Below are 15,658 nucleotides of genomic sequence, written 5' to 3' on the forward strand. Positions count from 1 at the left end.
GCGAAGCCAGGCCCCGCCGCCCTCTCAGTGGTGCCCCCGGGGCGCTGCCCTGGCGCCAGAGCGGCGCGCTGACCGCCGCGTCTCTCTGCCCCGCCCGCGGCGCGCCCCCTGGCGGGCGGGCGGCTCCACACGGGGTGAGGCTCCGCCCCCGCCACGCCGCTCCCCCCTCCCCTCCCCTCAGGGAGCCTTTAAAGTGAGGAAGTCCCGCCCCCTGTCCCACCTGGTGATTGGCCGCGGCGCCCTCGCGGGAGGGCGGCGATTGGCTGCGAGTCCCGAGGGGGCGTGGCGGCGGGCTAAGGGTTGCCGCGGCGGGCGGGGGCCGGCTCGTCCCGGCCGTGGCGGCGGCGGCGGCGGGTGCGCGTCGCGGGGCCGGTGCCGGTATCGGTACCGCGCCCGCCCGCCCGGGGCCGCGCCATGAAGAGCCTCAAGTCCCGCCTGAAGAAGCACGAAGCGGTCATCGGGGGCAGCGCGGTGGGTGGCGGCGGGGCTGGGCCGGGGGCTGGACGGGAGGGAGAAGCCCCCCGGGGGGGGTGAGGGCCCGGGGGCCCCTGCGAGGGCGGACGGGGCGGTGGGGCCGAGCGCTGCGGGCACGCGGCTCCGTGGGGGGGTGGGCGGCGGCGGCAGGGCGCCCCGGGTGGGGGTGTTGGGGGGTAAGGCCGTGGGCGGGGGGTCCGGGTGGGGCGGGAGGGGTGCGTGGGAGCTGGGCCCGGAGGAGCAGAGCGGCGGGCGGCGAGCCGCGGGCTGGGCTGTGCCGGAGGCGGGGGGGGGGGGGCGCGCAGCGGCGCGGGGGGTGCGGGATGAGACCCAGCGCTGCGGCCGCCCCGGTGTCCGGGCTCCCAGCGTGCGAGCAGGCGTGCGGCCGCACCTTCGGTTACCGCTGCCGTCGGTTTGGCCTCCTGGCCCCGGCCGGAGTCACGGTGGTTTCTGTGGCAGAACCGGAGCGCTTCTCCCGGTGCGCGGAGGGAGGATTCGCGTAGGAAGCGGACAGAAAGCTTTCGGAGCGGCTGGCGACTGGCGCGGGTGTGACTTCTGGTCACCCGGGCTGGGAATACGGGGCCGGGGGAGCGGCAGCCGCTGGGAATGGGGCACTCCCGCCATGGAGCACTTGGCTCTGTCTTGCTCTCCACGGCTTCCAAAATTTTGGCTAGTGTTAACTGGTTTTAAATGGCTTTAGTGGTTTTCATTCTTACTTCATTAATCTCTGCAGATGGCTTTTGAAGAGAGGGGTCGTTGTAACTGAAGAAAGCTATATTAGGAAATCCCTTTGGTAAATCATCTTTAATTGGGACCATGCAGTAAAGGCTTCCCTGGAAGTCTGCTGTGGCAGTTGCGCTCCTAAGCTTATGTGCTGATTTGCTAAACCTGCCGCTGGCTACACGGAAGAGTGGAAAAGGGCAGGTTAATGTGATACGCCGACTTTTATCTGTCGTCTTTTAAGATATTAGCTGTCTTCAAAATACTCCTGCACATTTGTCTTGGGTCTGAATCTATTACTTGAAAATAATAGCTCATTTGAAAGATATGTAGATATTCAGGCTTGCAAACTGCTGACCAAACTCATCTGACAGAATGACAGCTCCGTGTGGAAGTGCATCGCTGTGCCGAGCGTTTCGCCGTGCAAAGGAGTGATTCAGGAGTCTGTTATGATAATTTGTAATGCGTAGGCTGGCGCTGGTTTATGTTATTCATTAATCGTCCTATACTTTAGAACTGTTTGTTATTTCAAAGTAAGCCTGCAGTAATTAAATTTCAACAAACTTACAGCATCTGCATTTGTTTTTGAATAGGTGTGGAAATTTTTCACTTCCATAGGTGAAGGCTCCACAAGCCTTCCTTTCAGAGCAGGTTTGAGCGATCTTAATGCTTTTGAGAGCTGAAGTGATTCTAAGATATTTGAAGGGAAACTACTTTCACTGGGGTTCTTTAAAATCTGGGGTTTGTACCCGCGATGTGCTTGTTTCCCCCTGTTTATTGTGTGATCACTCCACTGGCTAATCAAACACCAACTTAGAACCTTCTGTATGGGGAAAAAAAAAAAACCTGTCCGCATGGGTGGGTGTTAATAGCGAGGCTGAAGAGGGTAAAGCCACGGCTCTGTTTGTGGCTGCTGGGGAAGGGGGTGGGAGTCCTGCCAGCCCGAGCTTTACAGATCCTGCTTGAAATGAGTGTAAAAGAGTCGCCTGTTTGAGAAACTTCATCCCTCTCTCCTGTCCCCACCCAGCGCTATTTCCTGCAGGGTGGAGAGAAACTTAATCCCTTCATCACGCTTCTGAAAACTTTCCTCCAGGTTAAGGCGATAGTTACGTGCCGTCTGTGCTCTGGTGGTGATCTCCTGGAAATGGCTTTGTGTCTCGTGATCGAGGGAAGCCAGGAAAAGCAGCAGAAAGTAAAAATGATGGTTATTACCAATTCCACCATTATCCAGAATGTTCTGCCTGAAAATGGAGTTAACTGGTTTTGCCAGCTCCAGCTGGCTGATGGTGCTGGGAAAGAATCTGAGCAGGCTGTCCCGTCACTTCAGGGCTCTGTGCAGGGAGACATGCTTGTCGTTCGCAGCGGTGTGGGCTGGAAACTTTGATATCAGATTCTGCGGAGCATAAAGCCTGGAGGGTGCGTGCTCACTTTCAGTCGGAGGTGATCCCTCCTTCACCACCATTTACAGCATAGATTTTAATTAATGTAGCCAGTCCCGCTGGGGTGACCAGGGCAGCGTGCACTGCTGGTATTCCTGAGACTCCGAAATACGGGCTGATACTCCGAGTGTGTGTTTGGTGTCTAGTTTGTGTTTATGAAAGGTGTTCTGGCAGTGAAGTTAGGAATTCTGTCTGTAGCTGCATGTATGAGAATCAAGTAAGAAATACCCGCTGGTTGGTTTTCCTTGAGCAGATGCTGGGCGGGAGGTTGGTTTGTTGCTGTTCTACAAAATTATTTCTGTTTCAGGTCTTTACTAATTGACTTTCACTGGTGAGGGTCTCACTGTTGGCCTCTGTGGGAGTGGGGGAAAAAGCTTGCCTACTTATTTCTTTGACACTTGGGAAATAGCTGTGGAGGTGCTCTGTTAAATTTGAGGAGCATTATCTTATTAGTGTGGGTGTTTTTAACCTTTCTGTCCTTTGTGATGAGGCCTGGAATTTGGGGAAGGGGGCTTCTGCACTGCTTGCCAGAGGACGGCTACTTGTTGTGAAACGTGGGGTTCCTGGCAGTGCTTTGGGCATGGCTGAAGCTGTACGGCTGAGCGGTGGCGGATCTGCATCTCCTGGGAGTTGTCTGCGCCCTGAGATACGACATCAAAGACGGAGCTGGTGCGAGATACGCACGCGCTTCAGAGACCAGCAGCACTGCCTGCAGCACCTACGAGCGATGAGAATGAGCAGATGTAAAACCATGTGGAAACTTCTATCAATCCTTTCTCCTCTGGGAAAAGTGATGTTGGATTTTTTTGTTGTTGTTAATTAAGAGAAACTGAACATAATATATAATTAGCGGAAACCATTGTGCAAGAAACAAAGGTAGACATCTGAGCTCTTGGCCTGGTATGATGGTCTGTGATTATTAAATTAACATCTGAGCAAGCTGTGTAGTTAGTGGCAGCTGGGCTTGTTTAAGGCTGTGTTAACGCTCTTTCCTGGGGGGTTCTGTGGAGTTGGATGGCTTCTCCTCCGGGTCAGGAGTGGAGCTCCGTGGGTTGGCCCGGTGCACTGTTAAACAAGGGCTCTGCCCTGTCAGCACTGGGGAGGGGAGCTACCGCCTCTTGTTCTGGGCTGGCCGTTTTTGTCGGGAATGGAAGAATACTGTTTGAATTTGCTAATTAATCGGCAACGCTGTATCTATGTACAGCAGAATAACTTTGTTAAAAATGATTTGTAGCACCAATGTGCTGTCGAACACACATCAGTGACTGAAGGAATGAAGTAAAAAAATAGACGTTTGGTCACCTAGTTTTGACTGAAGATTCAAGATCACTTCTGTGTTTAACTTCTTAAACAAAAGGAAAAACTTGTGCTGTTGATGGCACACATCAGTTTGTAAATGGGCAAGATTTTCGTGGCATTTTGTGGTGACTCTGCTCTGTGCAAAGACAAACCAGTTTGTCAGCCACGCTGATCAGTGCGGTGACCTCTCAGCAGAATTTTTCCAGCGGTGCTGCTGTTGGCTGGGCCAAAGTTGCGCTTCCCTCTCCCCGACCCCCTCCGTGTCTGCTGTGGGCCACCTGAGGTGACTTTACAATGCCATCTTCAGGCGACACGCTCGAGCATCGGCCGCGCTGTGATATTCAAACGTCAAGTGCTAGACTGACTGTGGTTGTCCTTTGGAGTACGCTTGGCTTCCAGGAAGCTTCATCAAGGCTTGTGCTGATGCATGTGTTCCTTGAAAAAACCTTGTCATACGTTTGCATTTAGTGAAATGGAGTTAGGTGCCTGTTTGTGTGATGTTTGCGGTTGACGCTGGAGAAACACGAGGTTAGACAAGACCGGCAGTTTGTGGTTCAGCAAAAGCTTTGTGGTGCGGCCTGCTTACAGGCGCATTGTAATTTTCAGGCTCCTTCAAAAGGAGTATTTGTCAGTGCTTTGTCAGTTTGGAATGTAGCAATTAAAAAAATTTAAGAATCGGAGGTACAGTGAGTGCCTGTGTGCGAGTTAAGTGTCCTTGGTTGACTTGCAGACATAATTATGCGGATAAGGCTGTTTAGTTTTCTGTTTTAAGTTCATCTGACCTTTTGCTTAGATGTAACTTATGTAGTACTTTGTCAGTATTTAGATATTAGTATTTACTAGCAAGCAAATGCTTATAATACCTGAGAGTCTGATATTGTCTCCGTATTTTCATTACCGAATGGTGGCCGGACGCGATCGGGTCAGACCGTAACGTGGTATTTGCTTCTCCATGCACACGCGCTTGGGGCTGCTTCCCTGCCTGAGGAACGTAATAGTCTGTCGCATTTCATCACCCCAGCATGTTTTCTGATGCTTCGTTGTTAATAAATGGAAGCACGCCAATCGATGGGTCCTTGCCGGAGAGCTGGCCATTTCAAGCTAATGGTGAGCCCGGAGTCCCACGGGAGGCAGCGCGATGTGCTGCTTTTAACGCAGACAGAGCAGCGGGCTCTGACCTCCCCGCCGCTCGCTCCCCGTTTAAAGAGAATTCTGTCCGGGCACCCTCTGACGTTGGGCACGCGTGGGGCAGAGCTGGGCTGCAGCAGGGCCCAGGGCTCCCCCTCTCCCGCTGGTTTTTAGTGAAAGCTGCGATGCTCACCTTGCCATAAAAGCGTGTGACGTTCTTTGATGTCTGTAAGTCCAGCCCTGGTTACCACAAAATGTGCTTAACAGACTGTTTTACAATGCAGCTGCGAAGCCGTGGTTTGTTTCCAGGTGCAGAAGCAGTTCTGGTCACTTTTATTGGTGCCGAAGTTGGGCTGTGCCTCCGGGTTGGGAAACCGAGGGTGTTTTATCAATAAAGTGCGCTTGAGCTGTATGTTGGCAGCGAGGCATGAGGAAGTTGCGTTTAAAAACCAAACTGATGTTTTTTAGCAGACTTTGCATCCCTCAGGAGAGGTTTGCAGAGTTCTCTGACGCTTCTCCGTAGCTGTGTGCTGTCGTAGCTGCTGCTGGCGGTTTTCCTCCTTTGCCCAGCCGTGCGGAGGAGAGATGCTGGCTGCCCTGGTAGGTGTGTGGCACTCCTTGCAGGTGGAAATGTGCTGTCTGACACAGGTTTGGAGCCCTTAAGAAGGTTTTGAGAGGACTATTTGACATGTCACATAGCTAGAAGTGGATTTGAATACTTTCTTGATACTTAATTCACTCTCGATGGGATATGCTAACTCATAGTAGGAGGGAAAATGCCTGAAGAACAGGGTGAAATCAGGAATGTTTGTGGTGAGGTTTCAGCCGGTCACTGTTTGTTTTGCTGGAACCTGTTTGTTAGGAGATTATTGCCTATATTAATTACAGGATGCTGTTATGTATAAACAAGCCACGCAGCAGCACAAATGTTAACGTGAATTCTTGACGCCAGCATTTTGAGAGCAGCGCAAAACCTGAGTGGTCCCAGGCAGGCTGTTATTCTTCATCACTGCTCGCCCGCTTTGTAGCATTCAATGACTTTTCTGTAGGTGGAGAAATTCCAGTAAATGAGGTGCTAACATAAGGTGCTGCGAGTGGGAACCTGCTGGTGGAACAAGAGCCTTGTGCTGTCTGTTTTTCCCTGATGTAGACTAAACAGTATGTCTTACTCTGCAGTTTTAAACTCCCAAACATTTTGATCTGAATACAGACATACCCTGATAAGCAATATATGTTTAAAAAATATAAACTGCCTTTTTTTGCCCCTGTTTGAGCTGACCCTTTCCCAAACCCGGTATCCGCGGTGTTTTCTAGGGAAGTGCGGACGAGCCAGTCTGCGAGATGGATGGGCATCTGTTCCGGATGGGCATCTGCTGATGTGCATCTGTTCCGCAGGGCAAGCGGCACCTGGTTGCATCTTCAACAAATAGTTTTGTAGTCTGTCCTTTTGTTTTGTCAGTCTGTGCGGCTTTAAATAAATCAAACTACTTCAAAAGCAATCGTGGGTTTGTGCCATATAAAATGTCAGGGTGTGTCTGTTCGGGTGTTGGCTTTGATCACAAATGTACTCTGGCCTCTGTGGAAAGAGCAGGAAAACTGAATGTGCGGGCTGATAGACGTGCCGAGCCTGCCCTCCTCGCCCGTGCCCGGTGCTGCGTCACACGGCCGCCTGTCAGGTAACTCGCCTCTGTCAGCCAGCGCTTGCCTTGCCCTGCAGGAAAACCATGAAACCTACGCTGGAAAAATTAATATCTTGTGACAATGATGGGCCTGAAGTTAACAATTATCTCTCTCTGCTTTGACAAGAATTATTCTACCTAATGGTCTCCACAGACTTCAGCCACTGCACTTCTAGTTTTATAACTATTTCCATCACAGTTTGATGGTAGTGCGTTTGTCTAGATGATTTTTAGGGCTGTTGGTGTATTTGTGAGCACTTGCTGCCGGTGGCGATGGCAGTGTTTTACCCGAGCTCTTTGCTCCCTCTGTGCTTTATCTGCTTATGTCACCCGCTAATGGCATTAGAGGAGGACGCGTCCCGTTCGGGTTTTTCGTTAATAGGTTTATCTGCCTGGCCCAGCGGCGACGAGGAGCTGTGCTTACTTTCAGATTTATGTCAGCTTTCAGCTGGAAGGTTTAAGAACCGCTTTGAATTACAGCTGGTACTCCTGAAGCGAGTTAGAGGACTGCTGAAGATTCTCCACATTTTATTTCAGTATGCTCTTTATTTACATAGTTGGTGTCCTGCAGCTACCTAGGCACAAGTGTTTAAAGACTCTGAGCAATTCCCAGTTCAGGTGGAAGTTTCCTGGGCAATACTTCTATTGCAGCAACAAGTTAATTCATCACAATTAGTTTCACTGCAGTATTAAGACCAGGATTTCTTGTGCCCCTGGCCCTGTGTTGTCTTGTTGAAAAGGTCAGTGCATTCTCAAATGGGAGTCCTACCTCATAGATTGTCCTCAGACTGGTGACCAGAAATCTCTTCTTGTGGGCTGTTTGCTGGCATGAATAGTCTTGGAAGTTCTCTGCTGGAATTTCACTGTGGAGAATATATGGGTTGAGAAAAATCTCGGCAGAATTGCTGCCGGGGTTAAAGGGTTGGGGATTGCTTTCCAAAGGCCCGCAGGGCTGAGCGCTTAGTTCCTGTCCTGTTTGGCTCCCCATAACCCCAGTATTACTCTCCCATCCTGTGTCTGGGGATCACTCAAAGCAATTTCTTCGCTCGAGAGTTCCTTGGTGGGGACACTGGAGTGGGTGGTGGGGTGTGCAGCAATACTGTGCGTGGCTTCGGAAACTTCACCTGCCTTTTTTTTGGTTGAGAGGAGAAGGTGCACAGCAGTTCCAAGCTCGTGTTCACCAAGTATGGGGCTATGTTTATTTATTGGTAAATATACATCCTGTAACAATAATAAACTTTAAACATTAACTTTGTTGCTTCTCAGGTTGTCAGCAGTGTGCGATATATATATTTATTTTTTGTAGCCTGTTGGAACTACTCTTGCTGATAGCACCCCTTGCCGGCAACGCTGTGCCCTTTCAGTAACTAGAACATCTCTTTGCTCAGAAAAGTGAGGGTAATTAGTCTGGGTACCAAATATGCTCTGAGTGTAAGTACCTCTAGTGACATCATTCATGCTCTTGCTGCCCTCATCTTTAAATACTTAATTGTAATGATGGATGCGGAACAGGCTTGTTTTTTAAAGAGTCTCCTATAAACTCTGACTCTGCTGAGAAGAGTAGACAGCATAGTCCAAACGGAGTGGAGATATTCTTTGTCTCTGCCTGAGCTGGTGCTGGTTGAGAGTGTTGCAGCACAGGAGGATGTAGTCCTGTTACGGGATGGTCCAGAGACATCTGCAGGATGAGAACTGCAGGTAGTTAAAGTAGCGTGGCTTCTGATCTTCCAAGTGTCTGGTACGATAAGGGGTTTTGGGTTCAGAGAGAGTAGAAGTAGCTAATTGTTCATGCACGTTCTTTTCCTGAGCGTGCTGGTGTGTACGTCTAGCTGTGCACCGCTCCTGAAGGCGTTACGACACCAGATGGATGTACAGCGTGTGAGCAGGCACCTAACGCATCTGCTCAGTGTAGAGCCCTTCAACTGGGAGCACACCAGATATGAGCTCGTAGGAACAAGTGCTGTGGTTGATCCTAGCCAGATGGTGGAGATGGGATACTCTTATCTTTGGAGACCTGGAGTTGGGAAGAGTTCTTGGCAGGCTGGGCTTAGGAAAAACAGGTGCTCTGTGCTAAGGGAAGGGGGCACTGTTGGCCCTAGCTAGGCATCTGTGGTGCGTCTGGCAATCCAGCACCTCCAGATCTGCACTGCTGGTGTGTCTGGTGGTGGTCTTTGTCCTGAAAAAAACAAATCTGAAGTAGGTTCCAAACTTCAGTTACGCTGAGGGATGCAACACAAGCACACTGGGTTAGTTCCTACCCTTTGAGCTCCAGGGTTCAGCTGCCTGGAGAACAGTTTAATCCGTGTGAGTTTGTAGCCGGGCTGTGCTCACCAAAGCTGCTCAGGGCTGATGGAGCCATGAAAGCTGTGTTTCCCGCAAGTGCTGTCTGTGCGTAGTCTGAGCCAAATCTTGTGGCCAAGACTGTCTTGGAGGGGGCCTTCAGCGCAAAGGGACTGCGGGATGAGTGCAGCTCAAGAGTTGTGAGGAATGTCTGCGGGCAGATAAAAATGGAGACGAGTTAAACCTTAGGGATAAGGAAATCAGACTTCACATGGAAAACAGTCTTACCTACATGGTTCCTCACCAAACTGATTTCAGTTGAGAGGGTGTTGTTTTTTTTGCTGTTGCTGTCACTTGTGAAGTATATTATAATATTTTTTTCCCCAAAATGCCATTTTTAGCTTGACGAGACAGCCTTGGGTCTGGCCAGAAGATAACTTGAGGTGACATAGTCAGTCTGGTAGTCACTGCACTTCTTCTGGAGTGGCTTTGTCATGTGGACACTAATTGCAGAGAAGTCTTGGGAGGTTCTGAGAAACACGTTAGTGCTGCGAGGCAAAGGGCTGGTGCTCACAGCAGGTGATGTGGAAGAGTTTGGAAATTACTGGGAAGGAGTGAATTTGTGGAAATAGGAATGAGTGACGTTAAATATCTCTTTACTAAGATCCTTTTATGAGGTTATTTGCTGTCTCTGTGCACGTTCTCCAGGGTGTGTATGTGGATTTTCAGGCTACGCACCGCGTTTCTCATCTGCAGACAAAGCAGTGCACTGCTTGTAACGCTGACCTAGTCCTCTAAATATGGCACTCGGGAGAGCTCCGTTTAAATTTAAAACTCGTGAAAGGAGAGTCTACATCTTCCCTACTGTCAATCGTTCTGCTGTCTAATGTTTTGACAGCCTCCGTGACTCCTCTCATTTGACATGTTGGGAGACAGACTGGCAGCAGCAGTAAGCTGAAACCAGGTTCTATTCAGAATGGGTTGCATCACTGTAAAAGGAGACTTTAAGGTTTTTTTTTAAGCAAAGGCATGTGTGTTTTCTAATTTAAAATCGGTTACATTTCTGTCAAAATAGGATCGTGCATTCCATCTGCTCCGCAGTTGTAACTGTCTGAAGCCTGATCGTCAGTCTGGTTTTGGCTTTGCGGCGTGGTGGAATGGGAAAAAATTACCCCTGCGAATATTTCGGTCCTCCTGTGTTATTAGTGGCGATAAGCCTGACCTTCATTAGTGTCAGTGGGCAGTTAATTTCACTGATGTGTTTGTTATTTTAGAGTGAGTGTTTGCATGTCTGCAGAGCATAACAACACTGCAGTAAGGTTTCCTGCATGCTTGTCTCCTTAGTTAACGTTAAATCCAAAATGCCTTACTCAGGGCACGAGCATGTGGGGAATGTATTCATAGCGGTGGCTTTCTCCCGCCGGGCTATGAGTGCTGCGTTATCAGAAAATAGATCTGGGCTGATGAGACTGTCTACGTATTGTTTACAAGGTATTTTGGGTCTGGGCAGTATTTACTGGTGGGTCTGAGTCACTCGGCAGTCTGCGAGGCAGAAGCAACAGCTCGGGGAAGGTTTGCTCGGGGGTTGCGGAGCAGGCGCTGGATCCGCGAGGGCTTCACCGGCCGGGCAGCCTCTGGCCGGGGGCGGCCCGTCGGTTTTCTGAAGAGTTATGAAGTCTGAAGATGATCCTGAAGATGGGGAAAATACCCCTGGGGATCCAAGCTAAGGGAGGGATGGAAGCAAGGGAGTTGAGGGCAGCGGAGAGAAGGCGTTTCTCGAAGCAGCCTTGTTGAACTCCGGCTTAGCGCTTTGCGCTGCAGCGCTTTGTAGCTTGATGCGAGATAAACTGGTTGCTTCTGGCAGCGAGAAGCTGCGAGTTCTACGATGACTTGTTGGTTTTCTTGTGCGGCTAAAGACACAGTAGGTATCTTGGATTCTGTATCAGTGGCAGTAGTTTACAACTGCAAAAATGTGAAAGATTGAATTTTGTCAATGTGTTCCTTTTTAACTAATGTGAGTTATATCTGTCTTTATCAACTCTTCCTGTGAGGAATTTTCTTTAAATGTTAAATGCTTGGGTGACAATATTTGATTTAGTACGTCATAAGTAAATGGTATCTGCTTCCTAAGTGATATAAGCAAAGGAAAAACTGTTTATATTAAGATGATAGTAATTTAAAAAAATGTCTTCATTAATCGGAAGATTTACAAAATAGGAGGAGAGAGTGGCTGGTGAAGGGCTTTCTGTAGACTGGGGTGAGTTTGTGCTAGCGAGTGTAAGCTGTAGGTAGGAAGCTCGGCAATCTAAAGCCAGTTGCAAACACGCAAGGTATGATGGCTTTCCACTGAGGATGTGAAATGTATCGCCTGCGAAAGGACGTGGAGGGAACAGAGCTTGATGCTAGGTGTGTATAGTTTCTAAGGTATTTAAAGAGAGCATAAAACTTGCATAATCAGGTAGCTTACAGCTGAGGAAATGGGTGAGGTGCGGAGGAATGTTGCCTTCCCCGGCACTGCCTACGGCTCTTGCTGTGAGCAGGAACGCCCATAATGCGAAGACCTCGTTATGCTCGAGCGGCTCGTTGGCACTGGCGCTCTCCATCGTCGATTCTCCAGACTTCATTACCTTAAATCTTGAGAAACTTTGCTGGTAAGACAGTCTTAAAGGGAGGACAGTTCTGTCTTGACAGAGCGTAACTATTTTTTTAACAGAAGATTACACAGCTTTTGGGTTTTATCTATTATTGTTGTTCTTCCTTTCACATCAAGACCGCTAAGACTTGTGCGTGCTGGGTTTGGGAGGTGGAGGACTGTATTGTGATGAACCCAACGTGAAGGGTACAGGGTTGATAGGCTGCTTTCTCACTTCAGGAACTGAAAAATGTTTTCAACTACTCTTTGGCTACTCTATTTCGGAAACTATTAGGTCTACCAGATTTGATGTTCTTTATTCAGTGAGTTGTGGAACTTCTGATCTGCAGTGATAAGTAACTTCATGCACCAACAGACTGCTTACATTTCACTGTTATCAGTAAATTCTTTAGCTGTGCGGAGTTAGATTTGAATATAATACTCCTTTATAAGCTTTTTTTCTTCTGCTAAAAATTTCTTGAGTGTCAAGTCATCAGTGTCCAGCTTGGCTGTGAGGTTTCTGTCACAGACCAGAATTTCCTGAAAAGCCCAAAGCAATTTCAGAAAGGATGGTTTAGGCAACAAAGAGAAGAAGTTCCAGATTCTGGGGTGGAATGCTTGGCCTGTGGCCTGAAATTCTAAATTTGAAGTAAACAAGGAAAAAGGTGGGGGGGGGGTGACAAATGTCTGAGGCTAAATGCGTGATGGTCTATTTATAACTGACTTGTACTTTCTTTGTACTCGAGGTTGCTTTGGTAATCGCAGGCAGTTTAAAGCTATAAACTTTGAATTTTTCTTCTACAGCTGAATAGATGTTCATCTCTTGAATATCACACTTTGCTAAATTTTGACCCTTTGAACAGCCTGACAGAGTCAAGAAAAACTGTGCCCCCTGCGTGTTTTTAGCACGTCCATTTGATGTTAAAATCTGGAAACTGCTTGGACCGTAACGGAGCTGGTTCAGACCTATTTTTAAGAATGGCCGAATTCAGTGACTTGAATTGGTCAGTAGGCTTCTGTACTGATGTCCTTGCAGCACTTCAGCATTGGTTTCGTACCACGCAGGGCTGGGGTACGGCCCGGCGGCGTGAGGTCCCCTGCTGCGTGCTCCTGCCTTCCCTGGTGCCTGGCTGCGGGCCATCAGGCCAGCGAGCCGGTTCGGTGGCACATCTCTCTGTGGGCACCTTCTTATGGCCCAGCTTTTGGTAAGCTTGGGTGAGCGAGCTGCCCTGGCCTGGGCCACACGGAGCTACTGCGTGTGGCTTTAGTTTAGTCCTGTTAGATGGAATAAAGCAGAATGAGGAGAACTGAAGAGGTTTGATGCTAAAGGTCTCCTTTAGGGCCAAAGTGGCTTAACCAGAGTGTCTCGGGGCACTGTGCGTTCAGTCCGAGCAGCCTGACTGAAATGCTAGTGTTGTTATACGTGAATAACTCTAAACATCTTAACAAATACAACTCTACCTGTACACCAAGGTATTTTTTGTTTTACCCCCTCCCAGTTGCGTATGACTCGGCCTTTTACTGAAGTTCCTTTAGAAGATCGACACTGTACCGCAAGCTCACTTGCTTTTCTAATTCTCTCTTCTGCAGCTGAACACAGACTGGAACAAATATGATGACAGGTTAATGAAGGCAGCGGAAAGGGGCGATGTGGAAAAGGTTTCATCAATCCTTGCCAAAAAAGGAGTCAGTCCTACTAAACTGGACGTGGAGGGGAGATCTGCGTAAGTGACTTCCAGGGCTCACTCTAATAATGGTGCGGGGAAGCTGCTGAAAGCTACTCAATTCCTAAATACTGCTGCTGCGCTACAAACTCTTAAAATACATAAATCTGTGTAATACACCGTTGTAGATTCTAGCCTCATCCAAACTAGGATACCAGATAGCTAGAATGTCAAATTCTCTTAAACAATCTTCACTTCAAAGTGAAGATCAGTGTTTAAACACTTGCTCTTGCCAGATTTGAATATTAAAGAGAAAGGGAAAGCATATTGGTTTTTCTCCTGGTTCGGTGATTCAAGGTAAACAATGACTACTTCTCCAAAAAGTCATCTAGTTCTTAAAGTAAAATCTGCAAAACTTCTAATTGGAGTTAGATGCTGTCCGAAGCTAGATTTGTATGGTATAATGCTTTCAGTATGCAGCTGTTTGCTTGGCTTGCCTGGTTCATCGTACCATTCTTGTGAATAAAACATTTGTGCTTAAGCAAGGTATTTTCTGCTTTTAGATTCCATGTCGTAGCGTCAAAGGGAAACCTGGACTGCTTGAACACCATCCTTATTCACGGAGCTGATATCACAGCCACTGATGCTGCAGGTGGGCTTCTTCAGATGTCCAAGCGCAACCGAAAAAGTTCTCAGCTTGGTTTTTATTTTAGAGTTGGATGAAGCTAAACTATAGATGTTGTTCTCCATGGATTTCCCTGTGGTTGGCCAAAAAAGTGTGATTTGTTGTTGAACTCGGAGGAAACTAGTCATGGCCAGTAATACAAATTCCTGAATGCCCCTGGTGTGTAGCAGGACCTGTGAGCTGTGGCTTGGTGCTGCTGTAGCTGTGTACATAGCCTGCTCCAGTCTCACCGGTTGAGAATCACAGTGTAAGAACTGTTTTAAATGGATTTGTGTTCATTTAAATACTGAGTGTGTTTCACTGAGGCCTGTAAAGCACTGTACACAAGGAGGATTAGAATGAAATGGAATGGTAGGTGCTCGTGTACTGGGTACGAATTAACTTGTTAGGAATGTAGTGTTATGTGATTAGTGGTAGACTTGCCGAGAAACAACACAGGCGTGTTGAGTTTGTGCGTGGTATTTCTAAATGCATGTTGAAAGTAAATCCTGAGTTGATGTTGATATCTCTCGTTTTAGGTAGAAACGCGTTGCACCTAGCTGCGAAATACGGACATGCTTTATGTCTGCAGAAACTGTTGCAGGTACTGAAAAGTACAGCTTGTCTGCTATGGTTTTTATTTTTGAGAGGAAAAAAGATGCTCTTAAATATACCAATTCGGAATTGCGATACACTACTTTTTTAAACAGTTGCATTATTTTTTAAACATAAGACTGTCATGGGGAAAATACTGCTTCATATCAAACAACAGGTTATGACTGGAAGAGTGCTAAAATAAAGAAAACAAATATTTTCCTCACTTTGCACAGGCAATCAAATCAAGTTGTAGTTTCTACCTCTTAAAGAAAATGGAGTTGAGTGTCTTTTGAAGACTAGGGCTCCTTTTCTGAATACATTTGCATTTAGGAACAGTAACACTGAAAGATCTACTCAAAAGTAGTGTTTTCTTAAAAACATTTATCTCCAGTAATCTTTCATTAATTAAACAATATTGGGTGGTTGTCTTGTGTTTGTGTGACTTTTTTTTTCCTTCATTTATTCCTTATCAGTTTCTATTCACTTACATTTTTTGGAACTTTTATTGGGCTCTCTTCATCTTCTGTTTACTCGATGCACGTCTGCATGCAGATATAAGCAGTCCATTTTCTGTGGAGTGCCAGAACGAGTAGTGATACTTGTAGTGAAGGAGTAATGACAAGTAGTGGAGAATCTTAGCTGTAGGGAACGAACACTCGAAAGTGTTTGTGAAAAGTCTGTGAGCTACACATTTTCTTTGCACAATCTTAATTTGCTTCTACAACTTTTGATCAATGTGTTCAGAGCACTAAAGTACATGTACCCATAGCTCGCTCTTTCGTGTATGTCAGTATATTTGTAAACTGAGCAATTTTTTCTTAAATCACTTTTTATTGCTTTAATTCAAACCTCAAAACACTTCATGTTTTCTAAGTGCAATGTGAATCCTAACTGATAACTGGATTTACTTTTTTACCAGTACAATTGTCCAACAGAGAATGTGGATCTTCAAGGAAGAACCGCTCTTCATGATGCAGGTAAAAAGTTTTGGTTTTCTGGTAACCGTAGTATGAAATCTAGATTTAATTAATGGATTAATTTTCAGATGGGCCAAGTTATTCTCTTTTAATTCTGGTGACTTG

At 47.5% G+C, this 15,658-nt stretch overlaps 1 protein-coding gene across 1 annotated transcript in view; it reads left to right on the plus strand.

Annotated features, from left to right (window-relative positions):
- The first annotated feature begins 324 nt into the window (after positions 1-324).
- Positions 325-15,658, plus strand: part of UACA (uveal autoantigen with coiled-coil domains and ankyrin repeats) — a 30,054-nt gene continuing 14,720 nt past the window's right edge. The window contains exons 1-5 of the mRNA XM_086757443.1: positions 325-471; positions 13,242-13,375; positions 13,879-13,967; positions 14,519-14,583; positions 15,496-15,553. Of these exons, the coding sequence (XP_086613569.1) occupies positions 415-471; positions 13,242-13,375; positions 13,879-13,967; positions 14,519-14,583; positions 15,496-15,553 (403 nt within the window). The 5' untranslated portion in view covers positions 325-414. The remainder of the gene's footprint in view (positions 472-13,241; positions 13,376-13,878; positions 13,968-14,518; positions 14,584-15,495; positions 15,554-15,658) is intronic.

This window comes from Chlamydotis macqueenii, chromosome 12 (genome assembly GCF_036417535.1).
Source record: "Chlamydotis macqueenii isolate bChlMac1 chromosome 12, bChlMac1.mat, whole genome shotgun sequence".
Classification (NCBI taxonomy): Eukaryota; Metazoa; Chordata; class Aves; order Otidiformes; family Otididae; genus Chlamydotis; species Chlamydotis macqueenii.